This window comes from Populus trichocarpa, chromosome 1 (genome assembly GCF_000002775.5).
Source record: "Populus trichocarpa isolate Nisqually-1 chromosome 1, P.trichocarpa_v4.1, whole genome shotgun sequence".
Lineage (NCBI taxonomy): Eukaryota > Viridiplantae > Streptophyta > Magnoliopsida > Malpighiales > Salicaceae > Populus > Populus trichocarpa.
Window position 1 is genome coordinate 14,877,860 of NC_037285.2, and position 20,196 is coordinate 14,898,055.

At 35.4% G+C, this 20,196-nt stretch overlaps 2 protein-coding genes across 3 annotated transcripts; one reads left to right on the forward strand and one right to left on the reverse strand.

Moving 5' to 3' along the window:
• The first annotated feature begins 12,698 nt into the window (after window positions 1-12,698).
• Window positions 12,699-13,568, forward strand: LOC7490964 (late embryogenesis abundant protein 2). The gene is made up of 2 exons (XM_002298073.4): window positions 12,699-12,843; window positions 12,931-13,568. The coding sequence occupies exons 1-2, from the start codon at window positions 12,790-12,792 to the stop codon at window positions 13,297-13,299; spliced, it is 423 nt and encodes a 140-aa protein (XP_002298109.1). The 5' UTR covers window positions 12,699-12,789; the 3' UTR covers window positions 13,300-13,568.
• Window positions 13,569-15,985: 2,417 nt separating this feature from the next.
• Window positions 15,986-19,504, reverse strand: LOC18094734 (uncharacterized). Of its 2 annotated transcripts, XM_052450235.1 has the most exons (7): window positions 19,158-19,502; window positions 18,970-19,074; window positions 17,848-18,089; window positions 17,567-17,649; window positions 17,200-17,311; window positions 16,725-16,799; window positions 15,986-16,633 (listed from the first exon to the last, which is right to left on the reverse strand). In XM_052450235.1, exons 1-7 carry the CDS (start codon window positions 19,417-19,419, stop codon window positions 16,451-16,453), a joined length of 1,062 nt encoding a protein of 353 aa, XP_052306195.1. In that variant the 5' UTR covers window positions 19,420-19,502; the 3' UTR covers window positions 15,986-16,450. The 2 variants fall into 2 exon arrangements, with proteins under 2 accessions (XP_052306195.1, XP_052306198.1); XM_052450238.1 differs by lacking the exon at window positions 16,725-16,799 and having other exon boundaries at window positions 19,158-19,504.
• Window positions 19,505-20,196: the final 692 nt, after the last annotated feature.

The following is a 20,196-nucleotide window of genomic DNA, read 5'->3' on the forward strand; positions in this document are numbered from 1 at the left end:
TTGGTATGAAGCACAAAAAAAGGCAAAAAAAACCGCGAGGGATAGGGGTTTCCAAGGCTGGAACGATGTTGCGGTTTGGAGGGATTTCAAACCGATATACATCCCGGAAGATATATGGCCGCACTATCTTGAGCACGTGACGTCTGAGCGGTTCACACGACGCTCACAGTCCGGTGCTGGCAATCGAAATCGGCCAATTCATAGCAGGGTGACAACTCACACTGGCGGCTCCGTTCCGTTTGCTGCACATGCGAAACGGATGGTAAGATTAATTTAAATGAAATATATCGTTAAAATTCAGTTGTTGTTAATATATCTTTTTTCATTATAGGCTGCGTCTCTTGGATGTGAGCCGAGCCCGATGGAGCTGTTTATGGAGACGCACGTGCGGAGTCAAGACCGCCAGAAGGGGGCGCAACAGTTCGTTGATAACCGTGCTCAGCATTTCGTGGTATGTTTGTTCAACCATTTTATTTTGTAAGTTATTATGTTTATTGTATTGAATATGATGATTACTTTTTATTTTATTTTTAGGAGACCTATAATAATCGGTTGAGGGAGAGATACGGGGACGATACTTTGACCCATCCGGAATTCGATCCGGATTTGTGGATGGAGGTTGGCTCGTCAGGTGGACCTGATAAAAATCGGGTTTACGGGCTCTCCAACACTACGGCCGACAACTTGCGGTCGACCCGTAGTGTTTCAACCGTTGGGAGCTCCCAATCAATATCGAGCTCCCAATCTAAGGAGTTCGTGGCTTTGCAGCAACTCACCGAGAAATACGATAACCTACAAGCGGAGTACGCACAACTCAAAGCATCTCATGCACAACAAAGAGCGGAACAAAGAGCGGAGTCTGAGCAATTCAAAGCGTCTCAAGCACAACAAAAAGTGGAGTATGAAGCGGCTCAGGAACAGCAAAAAGCGGCTTATGACCAGCTTTACGAAATGATTATGAAATTGTCAAATAGCGGAACATGTGAGCCTAATCCTTTTTGGCCGTATAACCACCAGCCTCCGCCAGGATCTCCTCCTCCTCCTCAAGCTCCATCATCTTTATATTAATTTGTAATCAACATTATTTACCTTTAAAACTTCATTTATTATTTTTCTTGAAACATATTCAGTTTGTAATGAATATTATTTAACTTTGTTTTTTTTTTTATGTTTAATAAAAATTTTATTTGCATAATTGGTTTGTATAACAATTAATTTATATAGTTTTATATTATATATCCTAAATAATTTTTTAAAAACAAATTAAGAAAAAAACTATTACCAAGGATTTTACCGACGGATGAATTCGGTCGGTATTTTAAACGTTCACCGACGGAATTAATCCATCGCCATTTAACAGTAGCTTCCACAAGTACCGACGAATTTACAGACGGACTCCGTCGGTATTTCATACATTCACCGACCGATGTAACGACGGATATTTTCCGTCGGTAATTTCAATGTCACCGACAGAATGAAAATCCGTCGGTATATTTCAAGCGGGAATCTTTTTTTTTTGGCGCGTACGTTCCGTCTGTAAAACCGTCGGTAAATGGTTTTTTTGTTTTTCCGACTGATATACCGACGGAATGGGGAATCACCGACGAAGGTAAAGCCGACGGAATTATTCCTCCGTCGGTGATGACGTCGGTAAAAAAATCACCGACGAACTTCTAATCACCACTACCAGAAAACCGGAGAAAAGCAACGGAATTACCGACGGAAATACCGATGGAAATAATTCCGTCTCCAAATCTGTCGGTATATACCGACGGATTTAGTCCGTCGGTAATTCCGTCGGTATATACCGATGGAAATATTTCGTCGGTATATATCGACGGTTTTGCAGAAGGAGTATACAGTTCGTCTGGAAATACGCAACGGCATGGTGACGTCAGGCGATTTTACCAACGGAAATTACCGAGGGATTCAAACTGAGATGGCCGTACAGTGACGTGGCGCTGTCACCGACGGCATCACCGACGGAATAACCGACGGAAGTATTCCGTCGGTGATTCCGTCGGAAAAAACCATTATATGCCCCCATCTGCCGACATTCTCTTCCTCTGTTTCTCCTTCTTCTTCTTTCCCATCCCACCTCTCCCCTCCCAAACTGCAGCCAAACACCCATCCCAAACTCTCCACTATTCTCAACACGAGCACTCAAGTTTCTTATATCTTGTACGTGGTCACAATATCCGTTTCTTGTAGATTTTATCATTTTTTTTGTAAGTAAATCTATCCTTTTTAGTTTTAATATTTAATTGTGAATTTTATTGTTTTAGTATATGTATTTTGTTAACGTTTGTACTTGTTTAATTGTTATTTGTTAAAGAAACTTGTAGTATGAATGTATAATTTTGTAGTTGTTATAGTTTGTTTTAGATTTTGTCAAATTATATTTGTTTGTAAATTGTTGAAATTTTGTTTGAATTACACCGAATTAAATGTGTCATTGTGATGAAATAAATAATTAATAGCTTGTTTAAGTGTCTTGTTTAATTGTTATCAATTATATTTCGAAGTTGTGATTAATTTTGTAAATTTATATATGTATAAATTTGTATGTATCAACGTTGATAGTTGATAGTTGATAATTGATAATTGATAATGAATATTTAACATAAGTGTTGTTTTAGTTTGTTGGATAATGTCGGGGAAAACCAATATTTTTGTTATGTTTTATAGAGGTTCAATAGAAGTCATGAATGATCGTTCATGGATGTATCGGGACTCACCCCAAGGATTGCGGAGGATGGATTATTGTAACGGTGTCCAGGGTTTTATTAATTTTGCAACATCTATTCCGAGGAATTTTACTGATGACGGTATTAGGTGTCCATACAGGAAGTGTAAAAATTTAAAGTTTCTTCATCAAGATGTTGTAACGATGCATCTTCTAACCAAAGGGTTCATGGAAGATTACATGTGTTGGTATGCTCACAGAGAACTATTTGTTCCTGATGAGAGCATGGAAGAACAGGTGGTTGGGTCAACTTCTAGTGCTAGTAACATGTATGAAGTTGGAAATGAGAACAGTAATCCTTACAGGAATATGGTTATGGATGCAATGAGAATGAGTGAAGCTAATGTCAGGGAATGTCCAATCGTAGAAGAAGAACCTAATGCAGATGCAGCAAGGTTTTTTGATCTGTTGAGAGATTCTGACGAACCATTATGGGATGGTTGCACGAACCACAGTAAATTATCAGCCGTAGCACAGGTGTTCACCATCAAGTCAGATCACGGGTTGAGTGAGGCCGGTTATGACAAGATTATTGAATGGGCGAGAAGCATTTTACATGAAGGGAACAGGCTGAAAGAGAACTTCTATGCTGCCAAGTCCATGATGAAACCCCTCGGTTTAGGATACCAGAAAATTGATATATGCCCTAACTTCTACATGTTATACTACCTTGAAAATGCTGAGATGACCGAGTGCATGACATGCGGGCATTCCCGTTACAAACCCAGAAGTGGTAGAGGGAAGACTCTCGTGGCATATAAAAAACTTAGATACTTCCCAATCACACCTAGACTGCAGAGGTTATTCATGTCACCAAGGACTGCTGAGCACATGATATGGCACCAATCACACCATGCGGTTGATGGAGTGATGGTTCATCCTTCTGACGGTGAAGCCTAGAAACACTTTAACAGTATGCATCCTCCCTTTTCAGCTGAATCAAGGAACGTGCGTCTTGGGTTGTGTACAGACGGATTCAACCCATTCGGGTCATTTGCTGCTCCTTATTCTTGTTGGCCGGTCATACTGACGGTTTATAACTTGCCACCGGGGATGTGTATGAGGCCGGAGTTCATGTTTTTATCTATTGTCATACCAGGTCCGAGCAGTCCGGGGCGGAATATAGATGTTTGTCTTCGTCTGTTGATTGATGAGTTGACGCAGTTGTGGTCCTCTGGAGCTTTGACTTATGACATCTCGAGGAAACAAAATTTTGTTATGAGAGCGGCTTTGATGTGGACTATCAATGATTTCCCAGCTTATGGAATGGTTTCTGGTTGGAGCACGCATGGAAAGCTAGCATGTCCATATTGTATGGAGAACAACAAGGCATTCACGCTAACAAACGGGGGTAAAGCTTCTTTTTTTGACTGTCACCGTCGTTTCTTGCCACATAACCACAGGTACAGAAAGAACAGAAAGGATTTCTTTGTTGGCAGAGTTGAAAATGATGTTGCACCCCCGCGTCTTTCCGGTGAAGAATTGTTTGATGTTGTGTCAGAGTACAGTGAAATTGTGTTTGGTCTCCAATCAGGTAAGCAGAAGTTTCCTGGTTTTGGTTTGACCCATAATTGGGTGAAGCGAAGTATATTTTGGGAGCTTCCTTATTGGAAGACCAATCTTCTCCGCCATAACCTTGACGTCATGCACATTGAAAAGAACGTGTTTGAGAACATTTTCAACACCGTCATGGATGTGAAGGGGAAGACAAAGGACAACATCAAGGCTAGATTGGATGTAGCGCTGTTCTGTAACCGTAAAAATTTGGAGTTGGTTTGTGATGGGTCACGGGTCGCAAAACCAAGAGCAAGCTTCGTGCTAGAGAAAAACGCACAACTACTAGTCTACAAATGGCTTAAGAGTCTGCGTTTCCCCGATGGACATGCCTCGAACATATCAAGGCTGGTTAATACGGAGGAATGCAGATTATATGGAATGAAGAGTCATGACTGCCATGTGTTTATGCAAACACTCATCCCATTAGCTTTTCGTGATTTGTTGCCAAAGAGAATATGGGATGCACTAACGGAGATTAGTCATTTCTTCAGAGACATATGCTCCAGCAAGTTGAATGTTGATCACATTGAAAGGCTTGAAAAGAATATCGTCGAGACAATATGCAAACTTGAGATGTTCCCTCCATCATTTTTTGACTCAATGGAGCATCTACCCGTACATTTACCGTTTGAGGTAAAAGTTGGAGGACCGGTCCAGTACAGATGGATGTATCCATTCGAGAGGTTAGATATTACAGTTGCTATGACATTTATAATTAAATATTTTTATTTTTATTTTAATGTTTTTAATTTTATTTTTATTTTTTTAATTGATAATTTTTTATTAATATATATATATATATATATAGGTACTTGTTCAATCTTAAAAAAAAGGTTAAGAACAAGGTGCATGTTGAGGCGTCAATATGTGAGGCGTATATTGTTGAGGAGATCTCAACATTTATCTCATACTATTTCGAACCTCATTTGAGAACGAGAATAAACCGTGTTCCACGGCATGATGATGGTGGTGAAGTGCATTCAAGTGAGAACTTGTCAATATTCTCCAATCCTGGACGACCCACACCTAAAAATGCCGTGAGGGGAAGATATTTGTCTGAAATAGAGTTCAGACAAGCACACAATTATGTCCTATTTAACTGTGATGAGCTGAGACCTTTTATTAAGTAAGTAGATGTTCGACTTAAACTTTGTCAAGAGTGTACTATTTATGTTTTGTGATACCATACACTCATATACTTTGGAACAACCTTGCAGGCAACATCGACGATACTTACTGTCCAATAACTCACAGCTGACCGAATCCCAGATCTTTCAATTACAAGATGAACAATTTGCCACATGGTTTAGAACACATGTAAGTCCTAGCACAAACTCATTATCTCTTGCAATGTAATTAATTGTAGTCAATGTTACATAATATTCGTTTATTGATTATTGTTGTATTTAATTTACAAGCTAGGTTTATCAAATGGGAGGTAGTGCTGCTATTTCACTGTCTTTACTATGTTTGGGCCCTGAAAGAAAAGTCAAGTGCTATAATGGATATTTTGTCAATGGATATGTCTTTCATACTGAAGAATACGGGCATGGAAGAAAGACATACAACAGCGGTGTTTGTATTAAGAGATCGACTTCTAGTGAGTTTGAAGTTGACTACTACGGTAGATTGGAAGAGGTCATCGAACTGCAATATCATAGTGAGCAAAATAGAGTGTTTTTATTCAAATGCTATTGGTATGACACAACTGACAGAGGAATCAGAGTAGATCCTCACTATGGTCTCGTTGAAATCAATTCAAAAGCTAGACACCGCAACGTAAACGACGTCTTTGTTTTCGCAAAGCAATACCAACAAGTTTATTACACATACACCCCTTCCTTTAGAAAGGACCGATCAAGAGTTGATTGGTTATCCGTTTTAAAAACAAAACCCAAGGGTCGTGTCAAGGTTGTTCAGGATGAGAACGAAGACACAAGTGTGATAGATGAAGTCTTTCAAGCTAGTGAGTTGGTTGAACCATACTGAGTTGCTCCGTCGATTGACTTAGAAGAAAATTCGAATTTTCGTGTTTTCAACGATAGTCTTGTTGATGTTGACGCAGAGGAGTTGAATGTTGTTCTGAGCTCTACTAGTGGAAAAAAGAATGTTGTTGAAGAAGATGATAACGAAATTGAAGAGTGCGATGAAGCTGATGATACCAATTCAATAGAGGACGAAGATGAAAATTCCGACTAACTAAACATGTTATAAAGCCTTATTTTTATAATGTAATAATTTGAAACATGAAATATTTATTCATCTTTAAGGGTCAGCCTTTGTTATTGTGTTGTGTGTGTTTTTTAATTTGCAATTCAAGATTTTTTGAGAGGGTTACATACAAAACATAAGAAAAATTTACATTTTCACCGACGGATATACCGACGGACTATAACCCGTCGGTATTTCACAGAGAGTTGCAAAAAAATTACGTAATTTTGCCACATTCACCGACGGCTTTCCGACGGATTTTCCGACGCTAATACCGACGGAATCACCGACAGGTTGTCCGCACGCATGTCTGACACGTGTCCGTGTGCACGGTTACCGACGACATTACCGACGTCCGATACCGACGGCATTACCGACGGACCACGCATGTCTGACATGTGTCCGTCTGCACGCGTACCGACGGAATTACCGACGAAAATTAATTGCACTGACAACAATTAATTTCCGTCGGTAATGCCGTCGGAAATTAAGCTATATATACCGCCCCTCCCCCCCTCCCCCGCACCTTCTCCTCTTCTCCCTTTCACTTTCACTTCTCCTCTCCTCTTCTCCCTTTCTCTTCTCCCTTTCACTTTCTCTTCTCCTCTCATTTATATTTAGCTTTTAGAAGGATTTTATTGTTTTGGTGGTAGTTTTAAAAGGTATGTATTTATTTTTCTTTATCTTTGTATTTTTTTTTTAATTATGATTATTTTTTTTGGTGTTCTTTGTTTTGTATATTGTTTGTAGATAAAATCTTAAATTCAACACATTATTAAGGTAAGCATTTTTTATTCCCAAATTTATTTTGAATTGATATAATGTTTTTTAGTTTTGTGTATTGTTTGTTAATTTTGTGTTTATGTTGTGTGTTGTGTAGTGTTTTTTAGTTTTTTAGTTTTATTTATTAATTTTAGTTTTTTAGTTTTTATATTATTGTTTGTATTGCTATAATTGTTATTGTTGAATTTATGTTAAAAATGTTAGGTTATAAATATAATTGTTATTGTTGATTTATTTTAAAAATGTTAATTTATATATATAGAATTGCATTTAATTAGTTTATCTTAATTTAGGATATTATTGTTTGTATTGCTATAATTGTTATTGTTGAATTTATGTTAAAAATGTTAGTTTATAAATATAATTGTTATTGTTGATTTATTTTAAAAATGTTAATTTATATATATAGAATTGCATTTAATTAGTTTATCTTAATTTAGGATATTATTGTTTGTATTGCTATAATTGTTATTGTTGAATTTATGTTAAAAATGTTAGGTTATAAATATAATTGTTATTGTTGATTTATTTTAAAAATGTTAATTTATATATATAGAATTGCATTTAATTAGTTTATCTTAATTTAGGATATTATTGTTTGTATTGCTATAATTGTTATTGTTGAATTTATGTTAAAAATGTTAGGTTATAAATATAATTGTTATTGTTGATTTATTTTAAAAATGTTAATTTATATATATAGAATTGCATTTAATTAGTTTATCTTAATTTAGGATATTATTGTTTGTATTGCTATAATTGTTATTGTTGAATTTATGTTAAAAATGTTAGGTTATAAATATAATTGTTATTGTTGATTTATTTTAAAAATGTTAATTTATATATATATATAATTGCATTTAATTAGTTTATCTTAATTTAGGATATTATTGTTTGTATTGCTATAATTGTTATTGTTGAATTTATGTTAAAAATGTTAGGTTATAAATATAATTGTTATTGTTGATTTATTTTAAAAATGTTAATTTATATATATAGAATTGCATTTAATTAGTTTATCTTAATTTAGGATATTATTGTTTGTATTGCTATAATTGTTATTGTTGAATTTATGTTAAAAATGTTAGGTTATAAATATAATTGTTATTGTTGATTTATTTTAAAAATGTTAATTTATATATATAGAATTGCATTTAATTAGTTTATCTTAATTTAGGATATTATTGTTTGTATTGCTATAATTGTTATTGTTGAATTTATGTTAAAAATGTTAGGTTATAAATATAATTGTTATTGTTGATTTATTTTAAAAATGTTAATTTATATATATATAATTGCATTTAATTAGTTTATCTTAATTTAGGATATTATTGTTTGTATTGCTATAATTGTTATTGTTGAATTTATGTTAAAAATGTTAGGTTATAAATATAATTGTTATTGTTGATTTATTTTAAAAATGTTAATTTATATATATAGAATTGCATTTAATTAGTTTATCTTAATTTAGGATATTATTGTTTGTATTGCTATAATTGTTATTGTTGAATTTATGTTAAAAATGTTAGGTTATAAATATAATTGTTATTGTTGATTTATTTTAAAAATGTTAATTTATATATATAGAATTGCATTTAATTAGTTTATCTTAATTTAGGATATTATTGTTTGTATTGCTATAATTGTTATTGTTGAATTTATGTTAAAAATGTTAGGTTATAAATATAATTGTTATTGTTGATTTATTTTAAAAATGTTAATTTATATATATAGAATTGCATTTAATTAGTTTATCTTAATTTAGGATATTATTGTTTGTATTGCTATAATTGTTATTGTTGAATTTATGTTAAAAATGTTAGTTTATATCCGTAAATTTGAATGTATAACTTTAATCTAATGTTTGTAACTCTAAGTACCAATTAACAATGAATGTTCATAGTTGTAATTATATATGATGTTATTGAATAAAATGTTGTGTTGATGATGATGAGTTGGGTTGAGATTCAGGATGATTGGATCGGGATGTGAAATAAAATTGGAAGTGTAATATGATTTTGTCGACAACTTGGGACCCCCCAGTACAGGGGAGACTCTGTCGAATTTTTTTTTAAATAATCGAAGTTAATTATGTAATTATTCGTATACATTTGTGTAGATGCGTAGAATGAAATCTACAGCACGTCGTCAGAAGACGGTTGCAGCTAGTTCTTCTAGCAGCGAGGAGGACGTATCCTTAGGTGCTGATCACGGCGAGGAATCTACGCCAACTTGTGATGCTGCCTCTTCTAGCACGGTTTCACAGCGCAGAAGCGGTGTGCCTTCACAGCGGGGTCAATTCACCCGCAAGTATCAGGCACAATGGAAGGATGACCTCTCAATGTAAGTTTGTTTAGGTTTTAGTTTTTTTTTATATACTTATAACATAATTTATGAACAACTAATTAATATTAATTACTACTTTTATTTAATTTCAGGTTCACAAACATTGAGGCTGCAAGGACTATAACATTGGCGTTTAAATCGTCGATGGAGATTCCATTGTTTCAATGGAGCCAGGTTTCCAAACATCCTGAGTGGAAACCTAATATCGATGCATGGTTTAAGCGATTTCAGGTCGGTGTTAATTTTTAATTTACAGCTTATTTTTAATAAATGATTTTTATAATTTTATATCTTGTACTATTTTTATTTTATATGAATTATTTATATACACATAACAAATTTGAGTGGGATAGGGCGGACAACAATGTTGTGAGGAGGGTATGGGAGAATCACGCGGCAACTAGGTAACATCGAAAATAATATTTATTTTTGTTTTATAATTTTATGTTTTAAATTCTAATTTGTTACTATGGAAGTAGGTTGCGTGATTTTTGGTATGACACCCAAAAAAAATCAAAAAGACATGCGAGGGATAACGGTCTTGAAGGATGGAATGAGGTGGCGGTTTGGCAGGAATTCAAACCGCCATTCATCTCGGGGGAAATATGGACGGCATATATTGAGCACGTGACCTCAGAGCGGTTCTCACGGCGCTCACAGTCTGGCGCCGACAACCGGAACCGGCAAATTTATGGTTCGGTGACCACGCACACTGGAGGATCAGTCCCATTCAGCGCACATGCAAAGCGGATGGTAAGATTAATTTTATTGAAATATATCGTTAATTAATTTGTCGTTCCTTATAATATATTTAACTTTCAACCTATTTTTTCCTTACAGGCTGCGTCTCTTGGACGTGAACCGAGTCCAATGGAGCTGTTTCTAGAGACGCATGTGCGGAGTCAAGACCGCTAAAAGGGGGTGCAGCAGTTTGTGGACAACCGTGCTCAGCACTTCGTGGTATGTTCGTTCATTCATTTTATTTTGTAAGTTATTATTTTCTTGAATTGCATCTTGAATTGCATTTGATGATTTTTTTACCGATGGAATTTCAGGAGACCTATAATAGCCGGTTGAGGGAGAGATATGGGGACAATCCGTCGACCCATCCAGATTTCGATCCAGATTTGTGGATGGAGGCGGGATCGTCTGGTGGACCCGATAAAAACAGGGTCTACGGGCTCTCCAACACTACGGCTGACAACTTGCGTTCGACTCGTAGTGTCTCAACTGTTGGAAGCTCTCCATCAGTATCGAACACCCAGTCTGAGGAGTTCATTGCGTTGAAACAACAATATCAACAACTCTCGACGAATTATGATGAGCTCCGTCAAATAGTCATGGAGATGAGATCAAAGATGGGTGACGATACTTGTGCAGCTTCTTTTTGGCCGTATGGTCCCGGGAACAACCAGCCTCCTCCTCCTCCGCCTCCTCCTCCAGCTCCGCCGCTATTCTAGTTTAATTTTGTTTTTTAAACACATTAAATTTGTAATGAATATTATCACTTTTACATTTTTAATGTTTAATGCATTTTTATTTGTTTATTAAGGTTTTTTACAATTAATAAATTATTTTTTTTATATATTTTAAATAATTACCGACGGATATACCGACGGATAATATCCGTCGGTATTACACAGAGAGTTGCCGAACAATTACCATCCATGCCATATTTACCGACGGACTTACCGACGGATTATTATCCGTCGGTATTACACAGAGAGTTGCAACAAAATTACAAGCCATGCCATAATTACCGACGGATTTTCCGTCGGTAATGCCGTCGGTAATTACCCTTGAAATTACCGACGGATTTATTCCGTCGGTAATGTTCCCGCGGGAAACTTTTTTTTGGCGCGCGCGTATCTGTCTGTATTTTCGTCGGTGTTTCCGTCGGTGGGTGGTTTTTTTATTTGCGACAGAATTAGCGATGAAAATAGGATTTACCGACGATTGTTTTACCGACGGACGTGTTCCGTCGGTATGATTTTCACCGACGGATTTCATTGCTGTCACCGACGGAATGAGTCTGTCGGTAAAACTGGATAATGTTGTAGTGCACACACCGACGGAATTTGTCCGTCGGTAAAACTGGATAATGTTGTAGTGCACACACCGACGGAATTTGTCCGTCGGTAAAACTGTGAAATCTTGTAGTGTCTAAAAAGAAATGAGAATAAAATTTTATGTTCTAATTTCTAACACATGATTTTAACTCAATATTGACTAGTCTTTCACTTGAACTAAAAATGACGTGTAGTTTAGTGGGATAATAAAATTGAAAGCCTACCATGCATGCAGCTCCACCGCGCGCTTCCCTTTTCCCACATGACAGATGGCAACGATAGATGTCTGTAGGGATAATAATTAACCATATCTTATGCAAGTCTGTCTTCAATTATTCAAATTAATAAAAATGAGCATGGACCCAATTTTTTATTCATGGAGATGGAGGTAAGTAAAGGTGGATTAAATTGTTTTACCTTTAGGGTATAATAATAAATACGGTATCATTTGAATTATATATATATAATTTATTATATGTATTGAAAAAAATATGAATTAATTCACTTTTAAGAGATAAATCATGACTTATCATCCTTTTTTTTTCAATTTGTTGAAAAAATTAAAACACTATATATTTTTTATCCGGTTTGAAAATTTATGTTGATCAGAAAGCAAAATGAAAATTTTCAAAATTAAATAAATAAATATCATTTTTCTAGAATTAAATAAAAATAATTTTCGACTTCCCGGCGAAAAAAGAAAAAACTAATAAATTCTATACGCGAGCAAATCAAACAGCAATGGATAAAAACTTCAAAAGTGTAATCTGTTGACACGTTCGAATTGAATATGCTAAACGACCACGTACCACGTGCCACTACCTTACAGGCAGTGTCTTTTATAAAAAACATCAAGCCGACACATAAAGCAGGATTGCTCACAAACGCGAGGCACGTACCCTACAAGTGTCAGCAAAGAAGGACACGTGTGAGTCATACAGTAACCATCGTAAGGCTATAAAATTTCATGCAAACAAGAAGGGTTCACATTCACTGCAACTGAAGTTCGTTATACAGCTACATAAGAAAAAAAAACGAGGCTAGCTAGAGAGTTATCATTCAATTCTCAAGAGCAAAATGGCATCTCATGAGCAGAGCTACAGAGCTGGTGAATCCCATGGCCGAGCTGAGGTATATATATCATATGATCAGTTTATTTTTTGCATAAATGGCAGCAACTTTCCTGATTGATTGTTGATGTATTTATTGCCTGAACAGGAGAAGACTGGTAGAGTGACTGGTAGCATTAAGGAAAAGGCCAGGGAAGTCAAGGACAAGACATATGAAACAGCCCAACAAGCCAAAGAGAAGGCTGCACAGACGGCTCAAGAGGCCAGAGAAAAGACAGCAGAGACTACCGAGTCTGCCAAGCAGAAGGCCCAGGAAGGCAAGGACAACTCCAAGGGGGTTATGCAGCAAACTGGGGAGAAAGTGATGCAGATGGCTGAGAGCGCTAAGGATACTGTGAAGCAGACTTTGGGGATTGGTGGCCCTGGTGAGGATGAGGATATCTATGCTAGGAAAGATGAGACGGAAGATCCTGCTGGTTATAAGCACACCACTATCTATAAGGAGACCAAATATTAGTGCTAAATGTACGAATAAGTGCATGGGATACATCCATATTTAGGTCTCCTTTGAATTATGTTCAGGTTTGGGCATGTTTTTTAAGTCCTTAATATCACCTTAGCTGGGCAAGCTGCTGGATATTGGGCTCCCTTTGGTTTTCTAAAGATCCCAAGTTTAGCAGCTTGGAACGCTTCAAGTCCAAAAATAAAACAGTCAGTGTCTTCATGAAGGGATTCGTTGTGATTTTCACTTTGTTAGATCGATGAAGTAAAATCTTGTTTTCCCTCCCCTTGTTTTTTCGCTTTTGTATGATTTGGCTGATCTTGATCACATCAAGTTATCAAGCCAGGACTGACAGAAACTTTAACGATTAATCAATCATTCAGGGAAAAGAAAAGGAAGAAAAATTAAAAGCAGAAGCAGTTAACATTTGCGTGAAAAATCGAGAGCCAGAATCATTGCCTAAAACCTCGTATATAGATATGTTGGTTCTGGTTCGAAGGCGTAAATGTTTACATGAGCCTTAAAAACCTTGATAATTTACATAGGTTTTGTCCTCTAAATTTACCTTGTTATGCTGATTTTTGGACTAACTCGTTTAGTTGACACTAGTTTTTTTTACCAGACTGGTAATCCGGGGCATTGAGCCCGTGAATGCCTAAAATTAATTAAAATAACCAATAAAATAACCAGTGTTTTTAAAGCATATAGGAAAATTTGACGCTTGTTGTTTACCTGATTAGATTTATTAAATCAGGTTAATTTAATAATATAATTAAAAAAATTAACAAAAGATTAAAAAAAAATCCAAAAGATAATGCAAACTATTTTTAAAATTAGTTTAAAAAATCCTATAGAAAGTAGCCAAAAAAACTATGGTGCCCAATCTTTAAATAAATCAAATGTTGATAGATAAAATTGAAAAAATATGAATTTAAAATAAAAACAAATGAATATTTGCCTTGGGCTACGCCGCGGCTAGATATTTTTGTCTAATCTTTAAAAATTGTTTTAAAAATTAGAGATGATGACATCCTAGACAATATTTTAAAAAAATATTGAACAATTAATTTAATTTAACTCAAAAAATATTCTTTAAAAAAAAGATCAATCTACAAAGAACAACAAATAAAAAGAACCGAGATAACCCAAGTAATTTTTAAAATCAGTGAAGATCCTATATTAAATAAATAAATAAATAAATTACGGAGCCTAATATCAAATCAAATCAAATGTTAAATGATGAAATTAAAAAACATGAGTTTTTTTAATAAAAAAAAACTCGTGTGAATCTTCTAAGTATGGGTTACACTCTCAAGTTTGCAACCTTTTAAATCCTATACTCGGGATGAATCAAGAAGCTCATTCTAATATTGAAGGATGAAATAATAAAAAATATTGATTTAAAAAACTTGCCAAGACGAAAAAAAAACAACAATAAAAAGAATAAGGAGAATCTGATATGTAAATATGATAAAGGAGGATGAAATCATTAAAAAAACAATTTTAAAAACTATCCTAAATAAAATAAATAGAATTCAAAAGAATGAAGACCAAATTTAAAATAGAAAGATGATGAAGGATAAAATCGAAAAACAAATTTCATTCTATAAATTAATTCAAATAAACAATATAACAATTAAAAAAATAGGAATCAAATCCTAAAAAAAAAAAATGGAAGGGTTAAAGTAAAATGTTGCCAGGCTAAGCACGAAAACCAAGAAAAAGAGAAGAAAAAAGAAGAAGAAAGTCAATCTTAGTAAAACCAAAAGTAATCTAGGAACATACGTCATCCAGAAAGATAGTTTTTGTTGTGATGAATCGAAAAACACCAAGAAAATCTATTTTTCACTTCCATAAGTCACTGCACGCGTTATTCGACTCACTTGTTGGCGCATTCGTGGAACGCGCTGGGAGCTTTTCTATTTTCTTTTTAATTTTTTAATTAAATTACCAAATTACCCCTTGATTCACATAATTATTGCACAAAAAAAACAATGTAAAATAACTAATATGCTACTAAAGTCAAGCTTAAGAATTTGTGGCTTCCGATGACAGAATAACTACACAGTGCATAGCAAAAAAATTGTTTAAAAAACCCCTAGTCTAAAAAGTGTTTTTTTTGTTATTGCTTCTAAGAGCAACAAGTAATTTAATGGATATTTTTACCCTTCAAGGCCAGTTCATTGGATTTTTTAGTGAAAGATAAAAACATTAATTTAAGCACAGTAAACAAAGGCAAGTGTATAATGTTTTTCCCCACACCAAATAGGTTATGTCAAGCATGATTTTTCATGCTTTTGATCTTGTTTTTTGTGCAGTTGAGGATTATACCCCCAGAACAAACACAAGATCTACCACTAAACAATCACACTTCCAAATTTCTCAAGCTAGAATTCTCATCTCCATCGAGGTGGAGAAATCCGATTTTAGGGAAATTTCGTGGTCCTGAATATGTGAGCAAACCAACTGCTATTTGTAGGAATTTCATTGATTTTTAATGCCCAGGGATCGACAAAACAAAAGACCAAAATCCGCCTCTGCAAATTTCATGCAAGTAGAACCCAGGTATTGATTATTATTTTTTTCCAATCAACGTCAACACTACGCTTGCAATGGACAGCTCTTAAGAAAGTAGACCGCTGGTGGGCATGCGCTCTACCCCAAAGCGACGAATCATCCTGTGCAACGAAAATAGCAGTGATGCCATGAAATTATCAAATCTAATTCCATTCAGTCTCTGATCTCTCTACTTGGGACTGCTATTTTCTTAATTTGCAAAAAGAAATCATATCTCACGAGTACATGAAACGATGTTGCAGTCTCTGTTTCTCTAAAATTACTTGAAAAGGAGGAAATGCAACATTTTGGTGTGGTTTTCTCAAAATGTCAGCAAAAGGAAAACAAAATTGATAAGAGTCACAGCCATACAAGCAAGGCTATGGTGTACTGTTTCTCTCGCACACATCAACAGAAAAACCGACATATGCTGCTAGCCATCGAAGAGATTTCCCAAACATCTTTGTGCTCCCCAGGAAGAGAAATTACAGTAGTTACCTCCAAATCTGTCAAGGATCCCCTGGACTGAAAGAAGAGATCGTCTTCACTGAAATTGATAGCCCTCAATCCTTATCAAAGCGGCAACCAAAATTGTGCTTGAATGACACTATCACTCACTCATGCCATCACTTCCTTCAATATCACTAAGTCCATCAAGTGCTTCCTCCTCCTTGCTACCTTCCTCGGTTTCCATGGCATCTTCAGATTCCTCTTCCTCCTCGTCACTTTCATCATTGTCCTCATAAATTACAGGAGTTATTGTTTGATTTTCATCCAATGCATCATCAACGACCTGTTTAAAGCAGAAAGAAACAAACAAATCACATTATCAATAATTACAAGCTGCAAATTCACTAGCTGCATAATATCGCATAAAAACATACCCCTGCATAAAAGATGTCTAAGCAACTTGACAATTGAAGTGCTGACTGGAAGGTTGCCACTCGGGATTCAATGAGCTGATGATAAACAATGACATACTTCAAATTAAAACTTTAAGAGGAATCACATAGCAATTATCCAATCTAAATTCACTAGAATATGTAATAACACAAGTATTACCACATCGAAAAGATGTGAGATACACCACAATCTAACAATTATAACCTCAGTAAATGAAACTCAAAACAACATCAGCAAAGACTAGTCTAATCTCAGCAATTAAATTTTTAAGGAAAACCAATATTATCTGATTGTCTCAACTATATTCCAAAAGACAAAATATCCAGGGAAGGGCCAAAATGATAATAAAAAAGTTCATAAGGCATATTCGGACATGAATTTTAAGATGAAAAGGACTTTTTTGTTGCTATACATCACTCTTCAGAGTCTTTCCAAGGTGAGGTTCTCATTTTTCACCTGATATAAGGAATTCAAAGCAAGTAAAGAAGATTCCTGGGACATTATTCCAGTTGAATGTTGAAGAAGTAAACTTCTTAGCCAAGGAAGAGCACATGCCAAGATTGAACCCCTGTAACAAAATCACATTTCATAAGACCTCATGGAAAGATATGTTTGGGTCGAATTCAAATAGTACTTTTGCTTCTGCCTTTCAAGAATCCTGAGAATAAAAAGTGTTAAATGAAAATCCACAAACTATGATTATTCAGAAAAAATAATTATTGCTGTTAGGTACAAATTTGAAAAAAAAAATCATGGACAGATAACGCAAACATGATCTGTCAGATTCACCAGACAAATCTTGATAAGACAAATAATTGTCCACCTTGAGTGAATTATGGATTGAAGACTGTGTAAAAGCTTGAGAACATCAGATGGATTAAGCAGCGAGACTGAATTTGCAATAACCTGCAAACAGAAAATATTCTGAGTTATGTCCCGGTATATTTTGTTTCTTGATAAAAAAGTACTAACTGAAAACAAATGTGAAAAGGAATGTGCTGTGCACAAGTTCATGGGAAGCATAATAGCAATTAATTTAGTACTAAAGTAAAACCTCCTTTAAGGAAAGTTCAGCATTAACAAATCTAAAGAAAAGAAAACAACCTTCTCATCTTGGGTGTATAAGCAATCTAAAAGAAGCGCACGATCATCAGCACGCAATGCTTGCTTAAGGAGAATGTTAACTGAATCAGCACTTGGTGGCTTTGCGCTAGTAGTTGATTCTTGCATCTCATGGCTGCTGGTTTTATCATCATCTTGTAAAGTTATACTAGCAAGTTTTTCACCCATGGTCGGCTCATTCACATCATGCTCAACAAGGACACCATCAGTGGCTTCACCGTGATCTATATCAGAGGGGTGAATGTGTGAGCATATCTAAACATTCAATATAGTAATAATCACAAAGGAAAAGTACCACCATAACAGGTGACATCTCAGAAAATCCAACACCACTTCACCAAACAAAAAATGGAGAATTACGCAATCAGTAGCCAGAAATTTGGGTCACACCACCACTCCTGGTAGTTCAAACAAAAATGATAAGACACTAGGAGGAGCCAAATGTAAGTATTTGACAATAATCGGTATCATCACACATGCATGCGTGCATGCCTATATATATTAGGAGTGGGTTTGGTACCTGGTTTTTTGCTAAAAGTACATGCTTGATAGCGACCAGTACAGTGATGGCAGAGTGATATCAGTTACAAGGCTAATTTCAATATTGGAATCAATAAGAAACTTGAGGACCTCATCCCACTATAATCCTCTTTCTCCAAATGTTCATTGTTGATTATTTAATTTCTAGTTAGTTTATGAAACTTGTTTTCTGTCAAAGCGAATTGCCCTCAAGGAAAAGTAACTATTCCTAATATTTTCTATCACTGGAAATCCTCTTTCTCCAATCAGAGCCAAAATTAAAAAAGAAAAGAAAAATGATCTTTCAGTAAAATGGCAGACATAAGCTGTATCTTAGTAGGACTAGGGAGCAAACCGTTAGTTCGAACTATATATTATCTGCTTTAATCAAGTTCATGAATACTTCAACTAAATCCAATTACATAAACAAGGGAAAAAACCCATCATCTTATCGAGTCAAAACATTTATCTTTCTAGTGCTAAACAGAATGAGCCATGTATTGTGTGAGTTACGCAAATGAATTGGGACAAAACAAACAAGGAGCAGTAACTATAATTAAAAAACAACTGTATGACAATCCATACCAGTATCAATTGTGTCTCCTGTGTCAGACGCAGCGCGTTTCTTCTTCTTTGTTTTTCTAGCTTTCGTAGAGGCAACTGGTGTTTCCGATTCTAGATTTTGGGCATCTGCAACACAGTTTCCTCTTATTGTAATAGTACCAGACACCAAGAATGAACGATCTTAAGCATTTCCTATCAAATGATGTTACCTAGCTGTTTTGGTGGAGCATCAGCGTCATCAACCTGGAGCAGAGCAAGCTCGAGGGGTTTGCTTTTCTTCTTCTTGCGGATACTGAAGTCGGCAAGGGCTTGGCCATCTTCCAGCTGTTTTCCTGCGAAGACTAGGCGTTGTTGTTCGGGTGGAATGCCTTCCTCGTCTTTGATTTTTGCCTTTACATAGTCGATGGTGTCTGAAGACTCCATCTCCAATGTTAGGGTCTTTCCCGTTACCGTTTTCACCAAAACCTGCATCTTCCACCCGGTTTAAATGAACTGAGAGGCAACAGAAAAGGAGCGAGGGTTTCTCCGGCTAGGGTTTTAAGTTCTAACCATGTCTCCATTTGATGGGTTTTACAATACTTCGGAAAATCACACTTGGATCTTCTTTTTGTATCGGTTTGACAAATGAGCCCCTATAAAATTGATTTTATTAAATATACTCTTTATTCGTCAAATTTCGTCAATTTAATCTAATTGGAATGAATCGTTATATCAAGAATATTATAGCCTCTACCAATGGGTTTAATTCCTGGAATTTTGATTACTTATTGGGTTGAATTTATAAAATAAGACGAATATAAAGTAATTCTGATGAAATATGTTTTAAAGTGGCTTGCTTGCTGAATTGACACAAAAACGAGGACTACATTTGAAATGTTTTAACATTTTTCTTCATTACTTATGGGGTCAAGAATTGGGCCTGAAGCCAGGGATTCAAATACACAAATACCTGGGCTGGGCTATACCGACTACACTTTTTCCTTTGGCCGAGGGTTCTTTTGCACCTGCACCGACCATTGATCGAAGCATCTGGTGACTTGCTGCTGTGTTATAAATACAAGGAAACGTAACATCTTGTCTGTGTCTCTCCCAAATCTTCAGGTGACATGACATTCTCCCTTAATAGAACTATGTCTCTTAATGTTTGCCTGATGAGAATCTGATCGCAGGTTCTTACGTATTTGATTGTTTGTTGCTTTTGATGTCATGTCTTTGTGAAATCCTCACGGGATTACAATTTTATTTTAT